The sequence below is a fragment of the Lytechinus variegatus genome, chromosome 1 (genome assembly GCF_018143015.1).
Source record: "Lytechinus variegatus isolate NC3 chromosome 1, Lvar_3.0, whole genome shotgun sequence".
NCBI lineage: Eukaryota > Metazoa > Echinodermata > Echinoidea > Temnopleuroida > Toxopneustidae > Lytechinus > Lytechinus variegatus.
Window position 1 is genome coordinate 79,115,754 of NC_054740.1, and position 23,155 is coordinate 79,138,908.

At 41.0% G+C, this 23,155-nt stretch overlaps 2 protein-coding genes across 4 annotated transcripts in view; both read left to right on the forward strand.

Moving 5' to 3' along the window:
* Positions 1–1,242: 1,242 nt before the first annotated feature.
* Positions 1,243–23,155, forward strand: part of LOC121424305 (UDP-glucuronosyltransferase 2B4-like) — a 35,616-nt gene continuing 13,703 nt past the window's right edge. Inside the window, exons 1-2 of one of the 3 annotated variants that reach the window (XM_041619948.1) lie at positions 1,392–1,604; positions 1,644–1,749. In XM_041619948.1, coding sequence (XP_041475882.1) covers positions 1,685–1,749 — 65 coding nt within the window. In that variant the 5' untranslated portion in view covers positions 1,392–1,604; positions 1,644–1,684. Of the gene's footprint in view, positions 1,750–4,526; positions 6,769–23,155 lie in introns of those variants that run through there. The other 2 variants (XM_041619941.1, XM_041619955.1) reach the window with 2 other exon arrangements.
* On the forward strand, positions 16,845–19,810 carry LOC121424297. The gene is made up of 2 exons (XM_041619929.1): positions 16,845–17,994; positions 18,487–19,810. The coding sequence occupies exons 1-2, from the start codon at positions 17,362–17,364 to the stop codon at positions 19,741–19,743; spliced, it is 1,890 nt and encodes a 629-aa protein (XP_041475863.1). The 5' UTR covers positions 16,845–17,361; the 3' UTR covers positions 19,744–19,810.

A 23,155-nucleotide genomic window follows, 5' to 3' on the forward strand; every position in this document is an offset into this window, starting at 1 on the left:
GAGTGAAATATCTCGCGCTCAGGAAGAGAAATAGGAAGATAGTCAGGATTTTCATATGTTGACAAAATGTCCTTAAAATTTCCCGGTCCTAGGTCAAAATAATGATAATAAGAATATCAGTTCGCGCTCGCATCATTTATTAAGTGCGATCCATAGTTATCCACTTCACAATTTTGATACACAGTGCTTCAATTGTTGCTTAAATTGACCCTTTTTTTTAGATCGGAATACCATAATATTTTCACCTCGCGCTTCGCCCTCGCATTATTGATTTTTCATGATAAAAATATATAGAATGCCCAGATACTTGGTATAAATCTTTAACACACGCATGCATGTTTATTGAGACACCCAGCTTGTTAAAGAATGCTTAAATTATCCACTCTTAGATTAGAATATAAAAAAATTCCTGCTCGCGCTTCCGTGCTCATAATTGATGTTGGATACCTAATTACCCTTCCTTTTCATGATTTACAAAACATGAATACAGTGACCAGTTTTTAGGTCTAAATCACTTTTTTTTTCTACTCGCACTTCGAGCTCGCCTTGTTATATTACCTATCCCGGTAGGTGGCATAAAACTGTTCGTAAAGTTACGAACGACTAAATTTACGCACGACTGGAACCTGTTTTGGGGTCATAACTCAATTATATAGGGATATCAGATAGCGGCACAAGAAAGGATCACCAGTCGTGCGTAAAGTCATTCGTATCTTACGAACAGCTTTCTGAAACACCTACCAGTACCTGTTCATGATTACAAAAAGGCTTAGAATTTCCTTTTTTTATGTCAGAATATCTTTTTTTTCAGCTCGTGCTCAATTTATTTGATTGTTGAAATATGTATTGTCTTCATGGCTCATTTATTTACTTATGCTCAGGATCACAAACATTGCACAAAATTTTCAGGACAAAATACATGCAATTTCCAAAAACAAATAGCTCGCGCTTCGCACTCGCACTACTAGGGCTTGTATGCTGTTTTATAAGAATATAGCTAAGAAGTGAGTGTTACGAATACCCCTTCAAAGAAACAAACAAAAATCAACTTTGAGTGGCCAATCGGGGAACATGGATGAAAATCCCCCCCCCCCCTTGGCGAAAGCTAGATATCGGCTGGATATAAACCGCCTCTGACTTTCGTTCTCAGGGCCAGGGCCCTGCAACATCCGCGCTCTTGATCTTGACCGAAGAGCCGACCCATGGCGAATCTTCTCACAAACTTGAAACTACCTCTCCTTGCACTCGCGGGCACACACCAAATCCCATCTCCCTGCACCACTGAAATATCAGGAAGATGAACCCCTATCTCCATGGATGAGAGAGAATTGAGAGGAATGAGGGAATTCATTCTCTGACCATGGACTAGGGCATGGACCCTAGTCGAGATTCTATCCGTTGGTAGTTCATTTCTCTCCCCCTCTCTTCATTCTCCACCATGTACCAAACCCCATTGATCGCGATATTCCCTATTTTGTTGTGGGGGAAGGATAATTCGAGGGGTTGTTTATATTTAGGGCGTAGAGGTCGATTGTGTAGTATAGGGGCCAGAGTAAAAAAAAACACACACAACAGTCCTGACAAAGGACTACATGGACCCTAACCATAGAGTTTATAGGTTTATATAACTCTATGACCCTAACACAAATGCTCTGACCACGGTGACCGTGACCATTGTTTGTACATGTATTATTCGCCATGTGTGCTTACTGACTACGTGACTCGCCAAAGGCAAAGGACAAAGGAAAAGTAAGTGATATTATTACGATTCGTGTGATATTATTTATATTAGACATGTAAGATTTATAAATTTATGTCGTGCAAATGAGGAAATTCTGATCTTTCCTTCCGCTGTGTCAGTGAATTCGCATCAAGGAGTCATCATTTCGAATTCGAACTGGTTAAATTGTACATGTCAAAATTACGCTTACGTTGATATCACCCTCCCCCTTTTTACCCATAAAAAACAATTCTTGAGATTCGTCTTTTACATACGACGCTAACGTTGTGTGCATTCGAGTACACACTACGTGTAGAGCGAAGAGTGCACGGCTGTCATTATTACCAGTCGTTTTTAAAGAGAAATGCCAGCAGTTGCAGTAAACACTGATTTCATGAGAAAGTATATAAAACCAGGCTTAATTGTCAGAATATCATCGAGGATCTAGATCTGGTACAGTTACATAAACTGAACTTTGTGAAAATCTAGAAATCTACGCTGAAAAACGTTCACACTGAAGATCACCAACACAGATAGGCACACGTGGGACAGTGTATTATTATTGCTGGAATAAAGACCTTTATTTTGCCTATTTCTCAGCAATTACACAATTTTTTCCAGAATCCTTTGGCACATATTTTCTATTCATACAAACAGACACTTGGGTGGTCATTATATTAGATTCTTTAAAAAGTCATATTGAGATATTATTCGTTACCAAAAGTGGAAAATCTGATGTATATTTTCTTTGGCTAATTTATAAAACGATGGCACTGTGAGAATCTATTAATCGGCAATTACGGGTATATCGGATGCTAATAAAGTTGAAAAGCAAACAATATGTAGTTTGCGGAAATCCTTTTGTTTTGGGACGGCGGCAGGGCCGTCGCTAGGCTAGGGGTGTGACACTGACAACCTCTCCCCCCCCCCTCTCTGGATATCGTCGGTAAATCATCTGCGGAAAAAAAAGAAAACAAGAAGGAGAGAAGAAAAGGAAAGAGAAAGGAGGAAAGAGAAAAGGAGAAAAAGGGAAAGAGAAAAAGAAATGGAGGGGCTGTTTGACCGACGCCTGTCGGATAAATGATAAACTGACGGTGGGTCACGCAAGAATGTTCCAACTGTCTCATCTACCGACAGTGAATAGAATGTACCGATAAATGGTCTCAATCGCACAAAAAAAATCAGCTCGCGCTTTCATTTGCGCTCGATCTGTTTGATTAGTGAGATATGTATTTTATTTATAAGTCACTGCAAACGGTTAATTAAAACATGTCTTTTTCCAGAACAGTGAAGAGTATCGGATCACGCTCGCATGAATTGTAATGTATATCATTCCTGCAAAAATCTAATATATTAATGTACTGCAAACGAGCGCGAATCGCGCGAACTGAAAATTTTGATATTTCGATCTGAAGAATTTGACAGTTTAATGGACGTTTTCAATAAAGAACAAGATACATATCCAACAAAAGATTAAACCGAAACGTGAGTTCTATTGATTCAAATCAACATTTTTCTGAGGTGGACTTTACCTTAAAATTAAGAACGAGTTAATAGTGTATCTCAATCTCGCTTGCCGATTTCTGTTAAACATTGTACACTCTTACTTTATTTTTTCACATGCAGAATTATTGGGGGGGGGGGGGCTAAACGATATGTTCGCACCTCAATATTTTTGGTGGGGCCAGGATCGACGCCTCTGTCCCCCACACGTCTAATGAAAGTGAATTATTAACATGTAACATTCTTAAGCTTTTATCTACAGTGCGAGTCAGAAAAAAATGTTACACTTTTTTAATTAAGCATTTTTTTTTTAAATGTATGTATGGATAGAGTGTATGGATAGAGTAAATATTCCTTCCTCACTTGGTAAAATTTGTTTCAGTGTTGTTATGGTTTAGTGCACAGCAGCCATTGTTTGAAAAGTGTTAAAGCCCATTTGCGCCAAGTTAAGTGATTAATTGCTGAAACAGAGACAAAAGCATCCACACAAACAATGAGCGTTAAGTTTATGCGTATGTTTATTAATGCGATTAAAAGTACTCTGTGATAAGCCAAGTCCATTCCGACGTGATGTTGTCCTCTCTTGCCCCTGTTCCTGTAGCCTTTCTCAAACAGCTTCAAAATTCTCTTATTTTTGAAGTTCATCTTCCACCTGATCGTCCCTTGTTCAGATTGTTGCTGGCTCCTGTTGCCTGGTATTTCGCCATGTTGCGACAGACTGTTTGACGTGATGGACATCGCGTATTAGGAAAGCGGTTTCGGGAATAACTCTCGCAAAACCATTGTCACATTCTGTGTCCTGGCACATTCAGTGACCAGAAAGGCCCTTTCCTGCGGAAAAACAGTGGTTGTGCCATGATGTGTGGGAGCTTAAAACTCACAAATGAGTTGTGTAGCATTAGCTTCAACGGTGCCTCGCCTGATTTGAAATAACTCAATTATCATTACTAAAGGACTTCCTGCTTATTGTGCAGTGGAATCCAAATCAGGCAAGGCATTTTTGATGTTGGCGCAAATGGGTTTTCACCCAGACCCATCATTTTGTTCCTATCCAATAAATTCATTACTGCTTCCCCCCACACATGTGGTATCGATATTCTGGAAGTTACTCTATCCGACACTGGTACAAGAATTATGATTATTTTATTCTATTTTATTTTTAATATGGGCATGTAAGAAAGTGTAACATTTTTTCTGACTCACTCTGTAGAGGAATAAACATTACATCTTTCACCACAAAGGGATTTGAATCAGTAGATTAATACCATTTGGATAATATATTTCTGTCTCCATTTACATGCAGAATCAATGATCGCAATCCGCCATCAATGTTACCATTTGCGAAAGACAATGGATCATCGAAGCTTTCCAACTTTCCTTCAGATATATCTTCTGATTTGGGTGTGTGTAGAAGTTCATTCGGCCCATATCCTAATGTCGGGATTTGTCGGGAAAGGAAGCCATTTTCTTTGCCTAGTCCCGATCGGGAAAAGCCTTGTACGTCAAGGTCATAATGTTTCAATGCTCATCAGTGACGAATACAAGGACAGGGCCAACGACCCCGAACTCAGAAAATTCTTCAATTTCGAGATCTACAAAAACACAGATCCGCAATATTCTACTAGGGAATATTTTCAACTAGTGGAGGAGTTGGGCTACAGTGAAAAAGGAGACATGGTTTCTTTTTTCAAATCATTGTCCTCATTTAAAAAGATTCTAATAAAAACATGCGAGTTTGTCTTGGAAGATAAAGAAATGATGGATCGTTTTGCGACGTTAGACGCGATTGTATCTGATATTGGTTGGCCATGTTCTGGTCTGATCAAGTTATACCTGAAGAAATTTTATAATAACACCGGTGTTCGTCTTGTTTTGGACACACCTACCACTCCGAATATAGCCATGTTAGATGCCTCAGGTTCTCATTTTAACGCAGCCTATCAGCCAGCTATTATGTCTGGCTTTACTTCCAATATGACCTTCATTGAAAGAACTATCAACGCACTGTCTGGATATAGTATGAGACTGTTCATCATGTTGGCGGGAAATGCGTTTTTTCCTCTCGCCGATAAATATGGGTTGCGAGATCAAATCCCCGCCTTGGAATATTCCCAAGCGGCCATTGCTGATCTGAGTCTAGGGAGTTTCGACTTCGCAATCGAGTTTCCATTTCCGATATCTCCAAGTTTGATACCTGTGGGAGGCCTTACAGCTGAACCTCCGAACGACCTTCCGCAAGACCTAGAAGATTTCATCCAAAGTTCTGGAGATGACGGTGTAATAGTGTTCACCCTCGGTACCTACTTTGCAAGTTTTGCTACTTCCAGACCTCACCTGTTGAAGATGTTCATCGATGCCTTGGCCAAGGTACCTCAGAAGGTCATCGTGCAACTCAAGGTCATGCCCCAGTACGACCTTCCATCAAATATTAAAGCTTTACCATGGCTACCTCAGAATGACCTCCTTGGTCATCCCAAGACTCGACTCTTCATATACCACGGAGGCAACAACGGGTTCTACGAAGCTGTTTATCATGGCGTACCTACTATCGTTCTGCCGTTCTTTGGGGATCAACTGGACACTGCCTCCAGAATCACTTATCACGGTATGGGACTTAAACTTGACAAGATGATACTGAGCGTCGACTACATTTATAATAACGTGATAGAAGTTTTAGGAGACAATAGATACAGTGTAGCAGCTAAACGGCTTTCCGCCATCTTTAGAGATCGGCCAATGACTCCTGCTGATCGAGCTGCTTTCTGGATCCAACACGTGATCAAACATGGCGGCGACTACCTACGAACTCCTGCTGATGATTTATCATTCATTCAGTACAATATGATTGATGTTTATGCATTTCTTGCGGGTGTAGTTGTGACCATATTGTTTGTATTTTACCACATTACACGGTGCTTCGTTGCTTGCTGTATTGGAAAGAAAGGTAACACTAAAGAGAAACGCCGGTAAAAAAAAGAAGCGATCGAATTACAAAATTTAACACAAAATTAATATTCGCCAGATTAAATCGCTAGGAAGGCAATAAGTTCCCAAATTTAATGTGACATTATTAATTTCTAAATCTAATGTTGCGGTTATTATAGAGCTATACAACAAACAAATGTCTTTTCATTGCTCTTCTTTTTCCATATCAATCTCTTTCACTACTTGTATGATCAAAGATAGTGGTCGCCTGCCCCCTTGCCTGATGTCTTCATTTCTCAGGATAAAAAAAATTGATTATTAAAGCAGCTTCAGAACTTCCGAAGAGCTGCATCGTGAAAGACGGTTTATCAATGTATACAATGAATACTATTTACAACCTTACTCAGCAGTGGGTCGATGACTCGATATGAACTCTATTTGCATTTTTGCTTTGTTAATGTGCAATCCCAATATAATATGTTATCTTTAGTTTTGAAATGATGCATTTTTTTGTTATGTATATATCTTATCATACAGTTTGTGTCTTGACGATGGCTCCGCTGTTAACCTTTTTTGCTCTCGTTTATCAATTAGATTAAACCTGAATGACTAATAAATGAGTAACACCCAATTAATTTTCCAACTGTATTTTTTACATGTCATACTCCATTGGTTGGAATACGCAGGCTCTTTTTTAAACAACAATTCTTATTGGCCCATTATGATAAAAAGAAATGCACATTTTTGACAAAAGCAAATCAGACCTGAGCCACTTTTATTTCACCAACAGCATGTCATTGTCATTGTTATATTTGTCAAATTACCATTGTCAATCAATTAAGCCATTCGAGACCATGGGGTCTCGAAAAGTACCCTAAGCAAGTGTTTTCCATATTCTGAAAGTGCACTCCTTAACAATTATTGGCGTGTGAAACCCTATCCCTAACAATTATTGGAAACAAAAAGATACTCTTGGTAAGTATTCCCTGAATTATTGATCCCCTAGACAAGTACAGCGATATTTTAATTGTTATGTCACGGACGTCAGTTGTCGGTTTTACGTTTACCACATCATCGGGTTTAGTACGGCTCCACTTCCCACACCTCGCGCAAATCATACTCTAAACATAGTGGTGATTGTTGGAGCAAAAAGTGAATCCTTTATAAAACATTATTGTTTTTGTTAAATCCTTGCAAATTTGACCATAAACACGTAGTTTTCTTTTCATTTCCATCTTTCTCATCGCCACTCCTCCCCCCCCCCTCTCTCTCTCTTGTACACTATATTTTCTGACCTGTTACAATATTTTTTTAATGAAAATATATGGGGGAAATTGTATTCTTTTCAAGCCTATTAGCAAAGGTCAAGTCCACCTCAGAAAAATGTTGATTTGAATCAATAGAGAAAAATCAGACAAGCACAATGCTGAAAATTTCTTCAAAATCGGATGTAAAATAAAGTTATGACATTTTAAAGTTTCACTTATTTTCAACAAAAAAAGTTATATGAACGAGCCAGTTACACCCAAATGAGAGAGTCGACGATGTCACTCACTCACTATTTCTTTTGTTTTTTATTGTTTGAATTATACAATATTTCAATTTTTACGAATTTGATGATTAGGACCTCCTTGCCTGAAGCACAAAATGTTAGAATAATGGGATTTTACGTGTTCAGGGAGGAATGAAACTTCATTTCACATGACAATGACGAGAAAATCATAATATTTCATATAATAAAATACAAAAGAAATAGTGAGTGAATGATGTCATCAACTCTCTCATTTGGATGTAACTGGCTCGTTCATATAACTATTTTGTTGAAAATAAGCGAAACTTTAAAATGCCATTACTTTCTTATTTTACATCCGATTTTGATGAAATTTTCAGTGTTGTGCTTGTTGTATTTTTCTCTTTTCATTCAAATCAAGTTTTTGTTGGGGTGGACTTGTCCTTTAAAGTGAAATATTTGAGGCATTCATGAGGGTACCCAAAAATCACGATTACTTGTTTAGGGTCCAGTGAAAAGTCCATGCAAGGAGTTGGGACATTTTTTTTTGGGGGGGGAGGGAGGGAGTGGATTTATTGATGTGCCCATTTAAAGGTAATTTTACCCTGAGAAAAAAGGTTTACTGTGACAACAGCATAAAAATATAAGTATATTGCCGAAAAAAGTCCTTTAGAGAATTGAAAAAAAGTTATTAGAATTTTATTTATTTATTACGTCATAAGTGAGCAGCTTTACTAAATTTTTGGTAGAAATAAATGAAATGTGATCTTCTGAGGAAATGAAAAAAAAATTACTGGACCTTCATTATATAATGGACCTACTATTATATCAATAGACAAATCCTTTCACACCCGTTCCTAAAACAAAAACAAGTCATCAAGAACCATTAAAAAAAAAATATGTATTGCATTACATTAAAAAAAATGAAATTTATGTATTTTATTATACTGCTCGTTTTTTACGCCACAAATCCAAAAATTAAAATTATATTTTTTCTCAATCTTTAATGGATTTTCCTCAAACTTTCACCACTATTTTTTTCTGCTAATTTTACAACCATTTTTTATTCATGGGGGAACTCCGTTTTAATATTAGGTCATAGGGGCAGGAAGTGCCTCCCTTTTATTTTTTATTTTTTTGTTTGTTTTGGTAGGTTTTTTTTTTTTGCTCGTCAGTTACTTTTATCCGAACTCTTTAGGCAAATCCTAGATCCACTATCGAATAGTTCTATATGAGACAGTAACATATTCAGTAATTTGTATGTTTTTTGGTCGACTTTAATTAGCCCAGACGTAAGGATCTTCGGCGTGAGGGTTGGACCAGAGTTATAAAAACCTGGTATAAAAGTGCGAAACTGGTTTGGAATACAGATCAAAATGTTAATAAGTTAATAATATGAAATGTTTTTAAGATTGTCGGTTTATGGACCGTTTGTCCTCGTTTTAACGGAAAAGAATATCTAAACATCCATTGTAATGGAAGTTTCCATGTAGACCTACTTGAGATTTTTTTTTTTTTTGGGGGGGGGTGTTGAAAGTTTCTTAAGAATGGGAGTGCATTGAGCCCTGTTCCGGAAGTTTATATATCTTCTCTTTTTTTCGGGGGGAGGGGGGGGGGGGGGGTGGTCTGTGAAGTACGAGAAACCTGTATTAAAGCCCGTGAAAGGAGGATGGGGGTTAGAAATCAAGTACCAATTGGTGGGGGGGGGGCTTCTACGGCTAGTCTTCAGTGGGTTTCACACAAGAGTGAGACTGTCACAATATCAATGGAACGTCATAATGAAAGTTTTGTTTTATTTTATTTCATTTCAAATATGTAAAAGAAGGGTGGCCCAAGCAGCAACAAGCTGGTTTACGTTGGGGCCCTTCGTAAACAAACACAAATATAAAACATCTTGAGATATTCAAATATAAACAAAGAATAGAGCATAAATACTAATATCGAAAAAAATGAAATAATCATAATTAACTGAAAAATAAGAAAAATAATAAGATACGATACTGTACTGATGTTACCTAAAAGGAAACGAAAATTATATATACACATGAAAAGAGATAAAATATGTACAAAATGAGGAGAAAGAATAGAACGGATTCAACCATTAGTTCCTATTTGTATCAAAGGTTTATTACAACAAAAGTTGTTAATTGAAAGACTGGAATATGAAAAATTTGGGATGATATCCTTGATAACTAGGATATGATTTTTTTCTAAGATGGAGGTGCGCGCCCGTATGCAGAACATTTTGTTTATTTTTAATGAATTAATTTACTTCAATAACTCCATACATCTACTTGATTTGCTAGTTCAGCCCTCTGGACTGCCATACCCGAATAGAACTCCCAAGGATTTAAAAAGCGCGAGCGCGCCCTCTCCCGTTCAGGCTTACTACCCATGATCACCGCGCAACTAGCGTCCATCTTCCTCTTTTGCTTTCGGCAAGCCACCTGTCAAGACGTGCTCAGATAAGTCTCCTAAGAGCTCAAATCTTTTTGAGCTTTGGTATATTATTTTCGCTTATCTGTGGTGCATTCTCCCTTTTAAATTCAATCTTTCCATTTGTGTGTAAGATTGTGTTCAGAATTTACACTTGGCGTGACTTTTTAGACGTGTTTTTGGTGACACTTAAATTGTTTTCTAACGTTTGAGTTCTCGTCGCGCCGCATCGCTAGCGCGTTCGCGAGGCACCGGGCTTGGCCTGCCTACGTGGCAGCAAGCCTTCACCACCTGTCATGGTTATTGTTCTTCACGTTCAAAGCGTGGTGGCTTTTGGTGCCGTTTTTGAACTAAATTCTAGACAGCCTCTACACTTTGTTGTCGAGGGTGTTATTGTTATTTCTTTTTGCAGGTTGGGATCTTCAACTCTGTTCCTTCCTTGCTTTCTGGAATTGATTTATTAAGATTTTCGATTGATTATTGATTGATTAATTCTTCAATTCTCTTTCCTTTCTGTTCTGAATAAATTTCTTAATTGATATTTTATTCACAGGCGGATCTTAAAGCTCAATTCCTTTTTTCTTCTGTTCTGAATAAATTTCTTGATTGATATTTTATTCACAGGCGGATCTTAAAGCTCAATTCCTTTTCCTTCTGTTCTGAATAAATTTCTTGATTGATATTTTATTCACAGGCGGATCCTAAAGCTCAATTCCTTTTCCTTTCTGTTCTGAATAAAATTCTTGATTAATATTTTATTCACAGACGCTTCGGGGATTGTTTAATTCGGCTTACGCAATTATACCTGATGATTGTTTGGTTATTCAATCCCCCCTAAAAAAAAAAAAAAAAAAAAAAAAAAATTTTGTTCTTTACAGGTGGGGTCTCCTTCCTGTTAGAAATTTTTTTGACCTGTCCCGGAATTGTTTTCTTCGTTCAATTCCCTCTTCCCTCCTAGTCTTATATATTTTTTTTATTTCGACAGGCGGGCTCTACGATTCCCTTTGAGGATTTACTGTGTCGTTCTTCCTCTTGGAATCGTTACTAGAGACGTTCCTCCTTCCTCCTGTTCTGAATTTCTTTACCTTTCCACAGGAGGTTACTTTTTTTTTTCCTCTTGGAAATTATCGTAAAATTTCTCTTATCTAGGAATTATTTGTCTCTCAATCCCTTTTCTTCCTGCTCTGAAATGCTTGTTTTTGTGTTTCTTCGCAGGTGGAAACTTCTTTCTCTTCTGAACTTGCATTCATTTTTGAATTTTTGTTTCGAATTTTTCCTTCGGGCACAAAAAAAAAAAAAAGAGAATATAGTAGGGGAACCTTGTAGGAGTTCTTTTTTCAAAGTCTCCGACCTCCTTTTTATTTTCTTACAGGCAGATACCTAAACTATTCTTAGGTTCTTCTTCCTCCCTACCCCTCCCCTCTTGTTTTGTTCTGTTTGCTCAAACAAACTCCTTTTAGGAGGAGGGAAAGACCACTCCGGTCTCCACTTTTAATCTAAGCGAGATCTTTGTAAAAAAAAAAAAAAAAAAAAAAAAAAAAAAAAAAAGAAAAAGAAAAATCTTGTTTTTCCTTTTTCAGGGTAGAGAGAGGTATCTTTGAATGGGACTAACACAGCCCCAGAGGACCTGGTGCCCTCCACGGGGACCGTCCCGATTGCAAGTTACAGAAGTCGGCCGCCTCCAGGCGAGCAGGAGGGACGCCGCGGTGAGCGCCCAGCGGCGGTGAGTATGAGGGTGCGTCGATCAGCATTCCGAATTTGCGGTCGGATGCTAAGAGAAGGAAGGCCGAGACTGTGGTGCCACGGTCTCGGACAAAGGAAAAAGTGGTAGCCAAGGCTTCCAAGCCTAAACTAGGTCCTGCCGCCGCAGCACCCATAGGGCTATGCGACCCACCGGCTACCGGGTCACCAGAAGTCCGGAGGGAGAGTGCGGTTCTCTCCCCCCGGCACAGGTCAGGATCTCTGCCGTATAAGTCGTCCTCCGTTGACAGCATCGGGAGAGATCGCCCAGCCCCTGACCGCGAGAGGCGTCACACAGACTGTAACCACAATCTGATCGTGACCACAATCTGACCCCGTCAGATTCGGGTGAAGTTTCGTTGTTGGCGGCCGCCCTGCCAGGGGCGGCAAATCGTAAGAGATCACCCGTGCCTCTTGTGCCTTCTTCTGCTCCGGCCACGCCGGCGGAGCCCGCAAAATAAGAAGAAGAAGAAGAGGTCGAAGGAGAGGTCGGCCAGCCCTGTTGCCATGGGCATTCCTCCTTCAGACCCTCTTATCGGTGGCCAGATGTTACAGTCATACATGTTATGCTGCTATATTCTGCTACCGCGAGAGGCGTCACACATCGGGCTGTGACCACAATCTGACCCCGTCAGATTCGGGTGAAGTTTCATTGTCGGTGGCCGCCCTGCCAGGGGCGGCAAATCGTAAGAAATCACCCGTGCCTCTCATGCCTTCTTCTGCCCCGGCCACGCCGGCGGAGCCCGCAGAAAGAGAAGAAGAAGAAGAGGTCGAAGGAGAGGTTGGCCAGCCCTGCTGCCATGGGCGTTCCTCCTTCAGACCCTTGTGTCGGTGGTCAGATGTTACAGCTATTCATGCTGCTACATTCTGCTACCGCGAGAGGCGTCACACATCAGACTGTGACCACAATCTGACCCCGTCAGATTCGGGTGAAGTTTCGTTGTTGACGGCCGCCCTGCCAGGGGCGGCAAATCGTAAGAAATCACCCGTGCCTCTTGTGCCTTCTTCTGCCCCGGCCACACCGGCGGAGGCCGCGAAGAAGAAGAGGTCGAAGGTGAGGTCGGCCAGCCCTGTTGCCATGGGCGTCCCTCCTTCAGACCCTTGTGTCGGTGGTCAGATGTCACAGCTATTCATGCTGCTACATTCTGCTTTCGAGTAGTGCGGGTTCACCCCACCCTCGACGTCTACTCACCCCGCTGATGCCCCTGAGCATCAAGCGAGACAAGTGGGCAATAACCACCAGACACCCGGGAAATCCTCGAGCGATTCTGTTAAATCGCCAGCCAGTGCATCGACTAACCGGGTGCCCCAAGATCGCGTGTGCTTTCCAGCATTTTCGTCGATCTCAGAGCACGTGTCCCAGCCGACACGCGGGGCCACCCCGGCGCTTACTGGACAACCTCCCGGTTCAGTCCATAGAGCGAGACTCCCTTTACGAGGACAACCCCTATCCCGCGGGCGACTTTTCAGTAAGCGCTCAGGCGCTGCTTGACAAGTATCTACCTCACATCTACCCTCCGAGCGGGGGTATTGATGAAGCAAGGGAGTCCATATTTTCTCGCCCCGCCTCTTCAGGCGCTCCGAGCTCAATCGGCCGAATTGGGGGTCTCGGAGAGTGACGGGGTCGCTCTAGACGAGGCGGCTCCTACGACGAGGAAGCCGCCAGCTCCGTGGGTGTAAACCCACCCCCGCTCTGCTGCTGCCCGGAAGCGCCAGGCTCCGGCGCCGCCGTCTCGAAATTTTCAAGCCTCTCGAGGCTAGCGAGAAGGCAGAGGCAGGGGGGGGCGATTATTATGCAGGTACTCCCGAATTCGCCCTCTACGTCAAGCTCACATACGGCGACGACTCCTTCAGCGGTAACCCTCTCCATTCTTCCCCTAAGCGGGCCCGTAGATTGGAGGTATGAATCTCTTACATACCGCATGCCGCACTTCTCTCGTGAGAATGTTTGGCTGCTTTGAGAGGACAACCTATCACGTCCGCGGACCGTCCGCCCAGGCGACGGGACCGTCGCTTTTCTGGCCTGAACCTCACTTTCTATTCGAAAGTAAGGGTGCCCTGTCTTACTTAGCTCCTACCCTTGCAACGCCAGAGTCAGGGCTATAGTACAGACACCCGTTCTCCAGCGATCGCCGCTGAAGAGAGGGCGACTCTGATATGAGCACCATCACCGCTCAGCGGTATGTCTCACTATCTCATAGCTCTCCGAGCTTATGAGTATGTATATCGGATCTGAATGTCACGGCGATTAAAAGTTCTCCTGTGCTTAATAATCGCTATGCCTTCACCACCCGATGCATTATGGTTATGTTAACCTATTTGTCTCGTATTCGGGCGGCTCGTACGAACCCTGCCCGAGCTGCCATCACCGGTCGTCCCCCGGACACCGCCGGCAGCACCCGCACCGAATACGTGGAAGGAATCAGCTTTTCATATGCTAGATATCCCTCCTGTTGACATTCACAGCTGTTCCCCGAGTCTTTCCCGGTTGGGTAAACATCATCTCGGAGGAAAGTAACCGCCGTACATCTCATGAGATTGTTGGCTATGTACGTGCGTTCAAACTTGTTTAAAGCCCCAGGATTCTCTGTCGGCATTCTATGCCTACTTTCTGGGCACACCCACCGTACCGGGTCGGCGAGTTCACACCAAACTGTACACCGCCAGACCATCGGTCGAGCTCTAACTGTCTATCTTATAGACTGCCCTCTATGTGGGTCAATCTTGCGGGCGTCTCCGCCGCTCCCTCCTTGTGCGGAGTGGTCTACGGTGGATGTCTTTACCGTGCCCGTTAGTCGAATCGGCTTCTTTCTTAGAAATTTTTTCACGGCACACTCGAGTCGCCCCGCATGCTGCTTTCATCCTCCTTCCATGCAAGGCATGTGGCCAGGGTCACCGCACGACCGAGGATGATGTAACAGTGGATGGATGTATGCTTATGCCTTCCTAACCACGATCACTACGACCCGCCTTCTCTCGGGCCGACTGTGGATGAGCCTCTCCATGTAAGTGATTTACTTCACTGGAGTTCTTCTTTTAGAAATTTAGATTCTCATCCCCCGCTGCTTAGGGCGTCATTTTTGCCGCCCCCCCCCCCGCAGCTTTTTGGAGCTCCTTATCTTACCGATATCGGACTGTTCCACGCTGCCGCAACCGGCGCCGGCGGTGCTCGCTCTTACGATCACCTGAGAAACAGGCCTTGTGACTGTTTTCATAAACAACTGGTTCTCACCGCAGACTGATGGAAATTTTGTGATTACTTCCTCAAGTCTCCTTCGCTTGTTTCTTCAAGCGAGGACTTCGACACTCTTAGCCAGTTTCCGTCCCTAACTTGATAGGACAGGGCCGTTGCTACCTCATTCGATTCCGTTGGGAATGTAACGGTTGAGGTATCATATCTGGCGATGTCTGTTCGTTTAGAGCATCTCTTGATGGTCGTTTACACGTAATATCGTGACAGATTTTTTTTCGCCAGCTCCCTCTGGCGTACACTTGCTGCTGCTAGGGATTCCCCCGCCCAGCGGACAGCCATCGCAGCCTAGCCTCACGGGCTCTCTCGGCGATGGTGGCTTGAGCCAAGCCACCTCTTCCACCGCGGGCACTGCACCCTCAGATGGGTGCTTCAATCAGTATGGGAGAAAGGGGATCCTGAGTTCTCTCTCGATCACTCGGTCTAACACACTTTTGTCGTGATGTGTACCGCGCTGTATCCCTGACACGCCCGGTTGAGCTGTTTTGACCAGACTGCTCTATTCTACATAGGCAACATGTCCGCGGCATTCCTTATTAACAGGATGGCACTCAGTCGCTTTCTCGACCCTTGTCTGCCTTACGAGTGGTTTTCTTCCTAAATCCCTACTCTCCGTCGTTCCTGGTCCCCTTCGGACCGCTAGTAACTTTTTACCACAGCTCTCTATCAGAATTCTGCAGATTTCTGCCCTCACGCATTTGAGACAGATATCGAATTCTGGGCGTTTTCTCCCACGCGGAGGCTTCCCCTACAGAAATTTCCAAGCTTGCGGGAAGCGTGCGACTAGCTTGCGCAAGCTTGCGGCATGCTAGTAACTAGCATGCGGTTAGCTTAATAAGCGTGTGATATGCGTGCAGAGTAATAGTTAAGCGATCTTTTAGCGAGCAGGGACTGTTCGCTAGCATGCACTCGCTTATTAAGCGAGTGCCCTGCTAGTCGCATGCTAGTTACTAGCAAGCGGCACGCTTAAATTTCGGTAGGGGTTCTGAGATATCTCGCCTTCTCAGGTTGGTCGATTGATCACTTACTGAGCCTTAAAAGCTTCAGTTTTCCGATCACGATTCTTGTTGAAATTTTCAACAAATTTCGATTCTTACGCTCTAGTCAGCAGGTGATGTTGTTCTCCTGACACTAGGCCGAGGGCCCATGATACTTAGTATTCCTGAGTATACAGGGCATTCCTCTCGAGGACATTTTTGAGGGCCGCCTTTTGGCGCTCAACTAACTCCTTCACTTCTTTCTACTTGAAGGACATTCCGTCCAGCGAGGCGAGATTTGCTGCTTCGGCGCTTAAAGCAGCTGCGGCTTTTTCCCCCTCTCCCTAAATTTCGTTGTTTTGTTTTTTCTTTTAAATTTTCTTAGGCTTACAATTGAAAACATGCCTCCCTACGGTTTGAGTCCGTGCTGGTCTAGCAAATCAAGTAGATGTATGGAGTTATTGAAGTAAATTATGAAAATACTTACCTGATTTTCTTATTTACGAGATAACTCATACATCTACTTGATACCCTCCCACCGACCCTCCGCCTTGCGTAGCAACATGTTTCAACGTATGGGCTTGCGAAAGGTGAGGAAGATGGACGCTAGTTGCGCGGTGATCATGGGTAGTAAGCCTGAACGGGAGAGGGCGCGCTCGCGCTTTTTAAATCCTTGGGAGTTCTATTCGGGTATGGCAGTCCAGAGGGCTGAACTAGCAAATCAAGTAGATGTATGAGTTATCTCGTAAATAAGAAAATCAGGTAAGTATTTTCATATTTGGATCGATAAAGTCGTGATCTTTACTAACACCTGTCCGACATGCTTTGCGCGCAGATGAATTACTCTCATGTGCCCTAAAATGTATGGCTATGGAGACCACTGACCCCCAAAATTAAAGTCGCCCTCTACAGTTTAAAATAATGCTCAGTGGCATGGTGGGAAAACCCACTTCCATTTTCATCCCAGTACCAAGTTTATAGTGACTAGTGTGTGTGTTTGATGAAATTTCAATTCGATCGCCATTTTGCCATTCGTTGTATTACCCACAAAGTTGAATAAAGAAGGAGTCATTTTGTTATCGAAATATTCCCGGAAGTAGGTCGCACATATCTTCGTCCATATAGCATGTATAGCTTTCGCCAATGCTGTTGATTCTAAACACCGACACTTAAATAAAACTCCGACCACTTCGACTTGTCGAACTTAATAGATTTGTGCGCGGATTGTTTTTTTATTAATATTTTGTTTATCTGTCTTTTCCATTGAGCTCACTTTTACTGAGCAATTTTATCAACGAAAATGGCTGAGAAGGCTAAAGAAGAAGCATCAAACTATCCACAGAACTTGACATGCCCGCTATGCCTTGATGTATTCGATGAGGCTACCATCCTCACGGCATGCGGCCATACCTTTTGCCGCAAATGCCTCAGGAACTATGATCAAGTTCATCAAGAGCTCGACCACATGATCTGTCCTCTCTGTAGAGAAATCACCAAGTTGTCTGCTAACCGGGTCGATGATCTCCGCCTCAATGTGTCCATCAACGGATGCGTGGATGATTACCACGCCAAGCGTGGAGGGATGAATACTGTCCTTCAGATGAATCCAAAATGCACCGGTTGCAAGACTCAGCAAGATGCTGTCTCTTACTGCAGAACATGTAATAACTACTTGTGTGATATGTGTTTGCATTGCCATCAACATCTCACAGGACTCTTTGAAGGTCATGAAATTGTCTCCATAGAAGATATCATCAAGGGAAATGTAAAGATTGGTTATCTATCCGAGAAATGCGCCACCCACAAACAAGAAGACAGAGATTTGTTTTGTGACGAATGCAAGGTCCACGCCTGTCTCAAGTGCGTTGTCGTTGCCCATAAAAATCATGACGTCAAGAATCGCAACGACTTTGAGCAGGAGCTGCAGTCCAAGGTAAGTGGTTGGGTATTCCATGGAAATTAGGTTTGTTAGCTCACGTCGCAACAGGAAGGGATGGGTAATCCCCGGACATTGCCATTGGTGCAACCATTCTGATTCAAGAGATTCCTTATTGTTGAATTAAACAAAAAAATGAATTATTCTATTCATTCTTATTATAATCTGCAAAAGAAGAAAGTGACATAAGTTATGGGTGTGACATTCTTGTTAGTTTTTTTTATGATAGATTTACCTCGTCAAAGATTTTCTTGATTAAAGATTTTCCAACCTAATAAGTTTTTTTGTCTGACCTATAATTATTGAAAAATAATGAATGGTATACCAACTCTTTGTGGTTCAAATAAATTTGGGTAAATATCTTCACGTTGGATACGTGAAATGTGAATGATGGGTTTTTTTATTGCTTATTTGTACCTTTGCTCCCCACTCCCAACAACAATGAAAAATAAATCGTTTTTAGTCATGCATTTTCTCTTGTTTCTACAGGTAAACGACCTTGCTCAGCGCTGTGCCGAGAAGAAAACAGAACTGGAAAAGAACATACAGAATGTAGAAGTACAACGCCACGAGGTACATACTGCCGTGCAGAAACTATTGGATGATGTCAAGCAGGCCTACACCATCAAAGTCAAAGAGCTGGAAGAAAATCTTAGCAAACTCGAAGAGCAATTAATCGCTTTAAAACAGAGCTTCGATGATGACCTTGATGTGTTGAAATCAAAAGATCGACAGAGGATCAAGAGTATCTGTAGTTCGATCACACTGGTAGACAATGACAGACTTGGTCATCTCGAGACAGACAGTCTGTCTGTTCATGTCTTACTCTGTGAGGAGCTGGATGCTATGCTCAAAGAAGCTACTGATTACATGTCTGTGGCAGCCATTACCAAGGATGCAAAGGAAACGAAGTTCAAGCCCGCGGATGATGATCGTCTTGACCTTGGGCGTATATTAAGATTTACCGATGTGCAGATTGTTAAATGCGTAGATGTACGGGGGAGTATTGCAGGAATGACGCGATACACTGATGACAGTGTTGCCATTGGATTTGAAAAATATCATGATATTGATATCACTGATTCAGCTGGCAATATTAAGAAGCATGCAAATATCCCGAGTAACACGGTTTTCCACGATCTTGCATTTTTGCAAGACGGATCACTCTGTTGGTCTTTGAGTAATTCAAAGGCACAAATATATTCTCTCACTGGTTCCCAGAAATCAGTCATACAAGTGAGGGACAGAGGACATCGCCTGAAGATAACCACCAGTCCATCAGCAGATGAAATCATCATTTCCAATGGTGGAAATGAAATATATATCTATGATTCAACGGGATCCACTCTGAAACACACTGTTCCAACAGGACACAAGATCCGTCAGGCCTCTGCCACCAGGTCTGGTAAGATTATCACCAGTTCATGTGACCTTCAGAATCCAAGCGTGGTGACGGTTTATGACAGGGATGGTAATGCTGGCAAGTCACTACAAGCTCCAAATGGTGTCTACCTGTATGCTGCCGTGGATAAGCAGGACAGGGTGTATGTAGCAAGTGTTAATTTTAGGAGCAAAAATGTCGTGATCAGGCTCTATGATCTTAATGGTCTCAATTTAATAGAGGGATATGAGTTTAATGCTCTTAAGATGACATTGGGCAGTTACTATTGTTATTTAGTATCAGTCTCAAAAGACTTACTCGCTTTTTCTTGCTACTATAAGTTATATTTTGTCAAATTACTTTGATCAAACGGAACTCACAATCTTTTTGTAAAGGTCTACATTGAAGGTACCTTTAATCTTGTAAGAAATAAGTTTTCATTTTTTATTTATTTTATTCATTTTTATTTTATTGATATATTCATATTCCACAATCATCAAAGTACATTTCGTAATAAATCATGTTTACAATGAAAAAATGCATAACACATGCAGGACTGAAACGCAGTGGCGTAGCTAGGATTTTTTTCCCGGGGGGCGGGGGCACTGGGGGTCCTTGCTTTGTCAGGGGGGGGGGGGCACCGGCCATTTTTCCGGTGTGTGTTTATGTGTCCACAAGGGCGGATCCGACTTTCGCCAATAGGGGACGGGGCCCGAAATTATCTTCACCTATATCAGTCACTTCTTAGTTTTATTCTTATAAAACAACATAAACATAAAATAATCTCATAAGCCTTATAAAAATTGCGAGCGCGAAGCGCGAGCGATTTTTTTTTTAACTTTAATGTATTTTTTCCTGAAAATTTAATTTTCTGGGCAATGTTATGTGTGATCCTGAACAAGATTCGTATGTACCCCCAAGCGCGAACAGAAATTTTTATCAACTGTTCTAGCATTATCGAAAAGGGACCTGTTAAGGACTGCTTACAGTTACCCACGAAGACGGTATATATTTCAATAATGCGAGCGCGAAGCGCGAGCAAATTTTTTGAAATTCCGACCTTAAAAAATTGTCATTCTAAGCACTTTTTGTACTAATTAATGGGATAGGTATGTAACTAAACAATTGATGCGAGCGCGAAGTGCGAGAGGAAGACAATTGAGATTTTAGACCTAAAAGTGGGACACTCTATTCATATTTTGTAAGTCATAAATAGGATATAGTCAATTGGGTATCATTAATAATGCGATCGTGAAGCGTGATATTCTGATGTAAAACTGGATTAAGTACATTTTGAATAAAGAACATGCAGGCTATCGCGCATGTTTTAGATTTAGAATCTGGGCATTCTGAATACATTTGTTTAATTGAACATTATGGAATACACGTAGACAATATGAACTTGGCAAATCAAACAATGTGACCACGCAGCGTGAACTTAAAATGCTGATATGTAGACCATAAAACGAACATTTTACAGAGCACTTAAATTTGTAAATGAAAAAAAAATAATGAAAGCTCGATGTCCGAGCTAAAATATGTTTTGCATATTGACTTCAAAACTTGCTCCACATCAGCCTATTGAGCAAGATATGAATACCATCGAACAGGAAATTATGGCGCGAAGCGCCAGCAAAAATTTTGTATAGTAACATGAAAAGATTTTTTTTAAATTGCAAGTCCTCTTATTATGTCATTCACTCGTCTTCCTCCTCTTATTTTCCTCTTCTTTTTTTCTTCTGTCTTTCTTCTTCTTTTCCTTTTTCTTCTTTCTCCTTTTTTTTCTTTTTTTTGCTCTGCCAATTTTTCTGGGGGGCCACCTGGGGGGGGGGGGGCACGTGCCCCCCAGGCCCCCCCGTAGCTACGCCACTGCAACGTAGCAAAGAAATGAATAAAAGTGGAGGGGCCTACTAAAAAGCAGTGCTTGTAAAATGTAGACCCCCCTATCAAAAGTTTTATACAAGGGTAATGTGATACAAATAGAGTAAAATAATCAGCAAAATTCTATACAATTATATAGATATAAACACTGTAACACAAATGTATATACACTATATACAAAATTAAATATTGACTTTCAAATAATCAATACTACCGTGGATAAGTATGAAGTTCACCAATATTTGATTGAATCAATAATAATTCAGAATTTTTTTTGATGAGAAATTTAAATCGGTTAAGATTAGCTGCCTCTTTCATTTCTCTGTCCAGAGAATTCCAGAGTTTTGGTCCCGTGAAAAATACAGTTTTGCTAGAAAATACTGTTCTACTTTTAGGTAAGTGATAGTCATTTCATTGTCTCGTATTATATGAATGTAAAGTATTGTTTCTCATAAATTTCTTTTGTAGGACATTAGGTACACTATTTCTATCTAGCTGATACATGTACATGAATTGGAATAGTTGCAAGCGGTACAGGTCATTGACTTTAAGGATACGTTTCTGACGAAACAATTCATCCGTGTGAGCTCTAAAGGACATATTGCATATTATTCTCATTATTTTTTTCTGAAGTAGCAAGAATTTATTTAGTCTCGTTTGAGAGGCATTACCCCATGCCAGAATTCCACAATTAAGATATGGTTGAATTAATGCACAATGCAACATGGATATGGCGCCTGTACTGGAAGAACGTTTTTAAGCTTATTGATGACTCCAATATTTCTTGAAACAGTTTTGCAAATATTGTTGATATGAGCATTCCACGTAAGCTTGTTATTAATGGTAAGACCTAAGAATTTTGTTGTTTGCACTTCTTTGATTTCAGTATTAAAAGTATTTGATGCGGTAGATGTTTCAATGAATGACTAAAAAGCATATAATTAGTTTTTTTGGAAAATTCAATGACAGTTTGTTGGCTTTAATCCAGTTTGATACTTTTTTAAATTCTGTATTCATAGTTCTTACAAGTACATGTGGATCATGATGTGTATAGAAAATATTGGAATCATCAGCAAAGAGAATAAATGAGAGAACATGAGATGAATTTTTCATATCATTAACATGAAATATAAATAAAAAAGGGCCAAGATTACTACCTTGTGGATTTCCACAGGAAACTGGCCTTGTTGGAGATTCTGATCCATTTACTGTATCAGTAAGATAACTCCTAAACCATTGTAAAGCTGTCCCTCTGATACCGTAATTTGATAGCTTATATAACAGTATTTCATGATCTATTGTGTCAAACGCTTTTGAGAAGTCGAGGAATAATCCTACGGTATGATCAGAATTGTCAAAAGAAGTAGATATTTTATTTATTAATGTCAATATAGCATGAGTTGTATTATGTTTTTTCTCTAAAACCGAATTGGTTATCACTATATTTCTTAAGGAAAGCAACTGTCCTTTTATAAATTATCTTTTCAATAATTTTTGAGAACGAAGTTAACAAGGATATTGGGCGATAATTACTAGTAATTAATTGGTCTCCCTTTTTGAAAATGGGTATAACTTTAGCTATTTTCATCTTCTTTGGGACCTGGCCATGCTGCAATTATAAATTAAATATGACGAAGAGGATCAGCAAGAGAATGTATAATGTTTTTCACAACTCTATTTATAATGCCATCATAACCGGGTGTCTTTTCTGCTTCCAAATTAAATACAATCTCAAGTAATTCTTCTCTATGAACTGGAGTAAGATATATTGAACTATCACTCATTTCATGAAGTTCAAGGCAATTTGTTCTGTTGTTTGATTCATTGATTGCTATAAACATTTTAATAATGTCAAGCATTACTGGTAAAATAATCCTGCGGATAATCCTCTCCTAT

Coding starts and splice junctions, on each gene's coding strand:
- LOC121424297 (XM_041619929.1), top strand. CDS start 17,362: ATGGCTGAGAAGGCTAAAGAAGAAGCATCAAACTATCCACAGAACTTG. Junction 17,995..18,486: donor AGCAGGAGCTGCAGTCCAAG/GTAAGTGGTTGG, acceptor TTGTTTCTACAG/GTAAACGACCTTGCTCAGCG.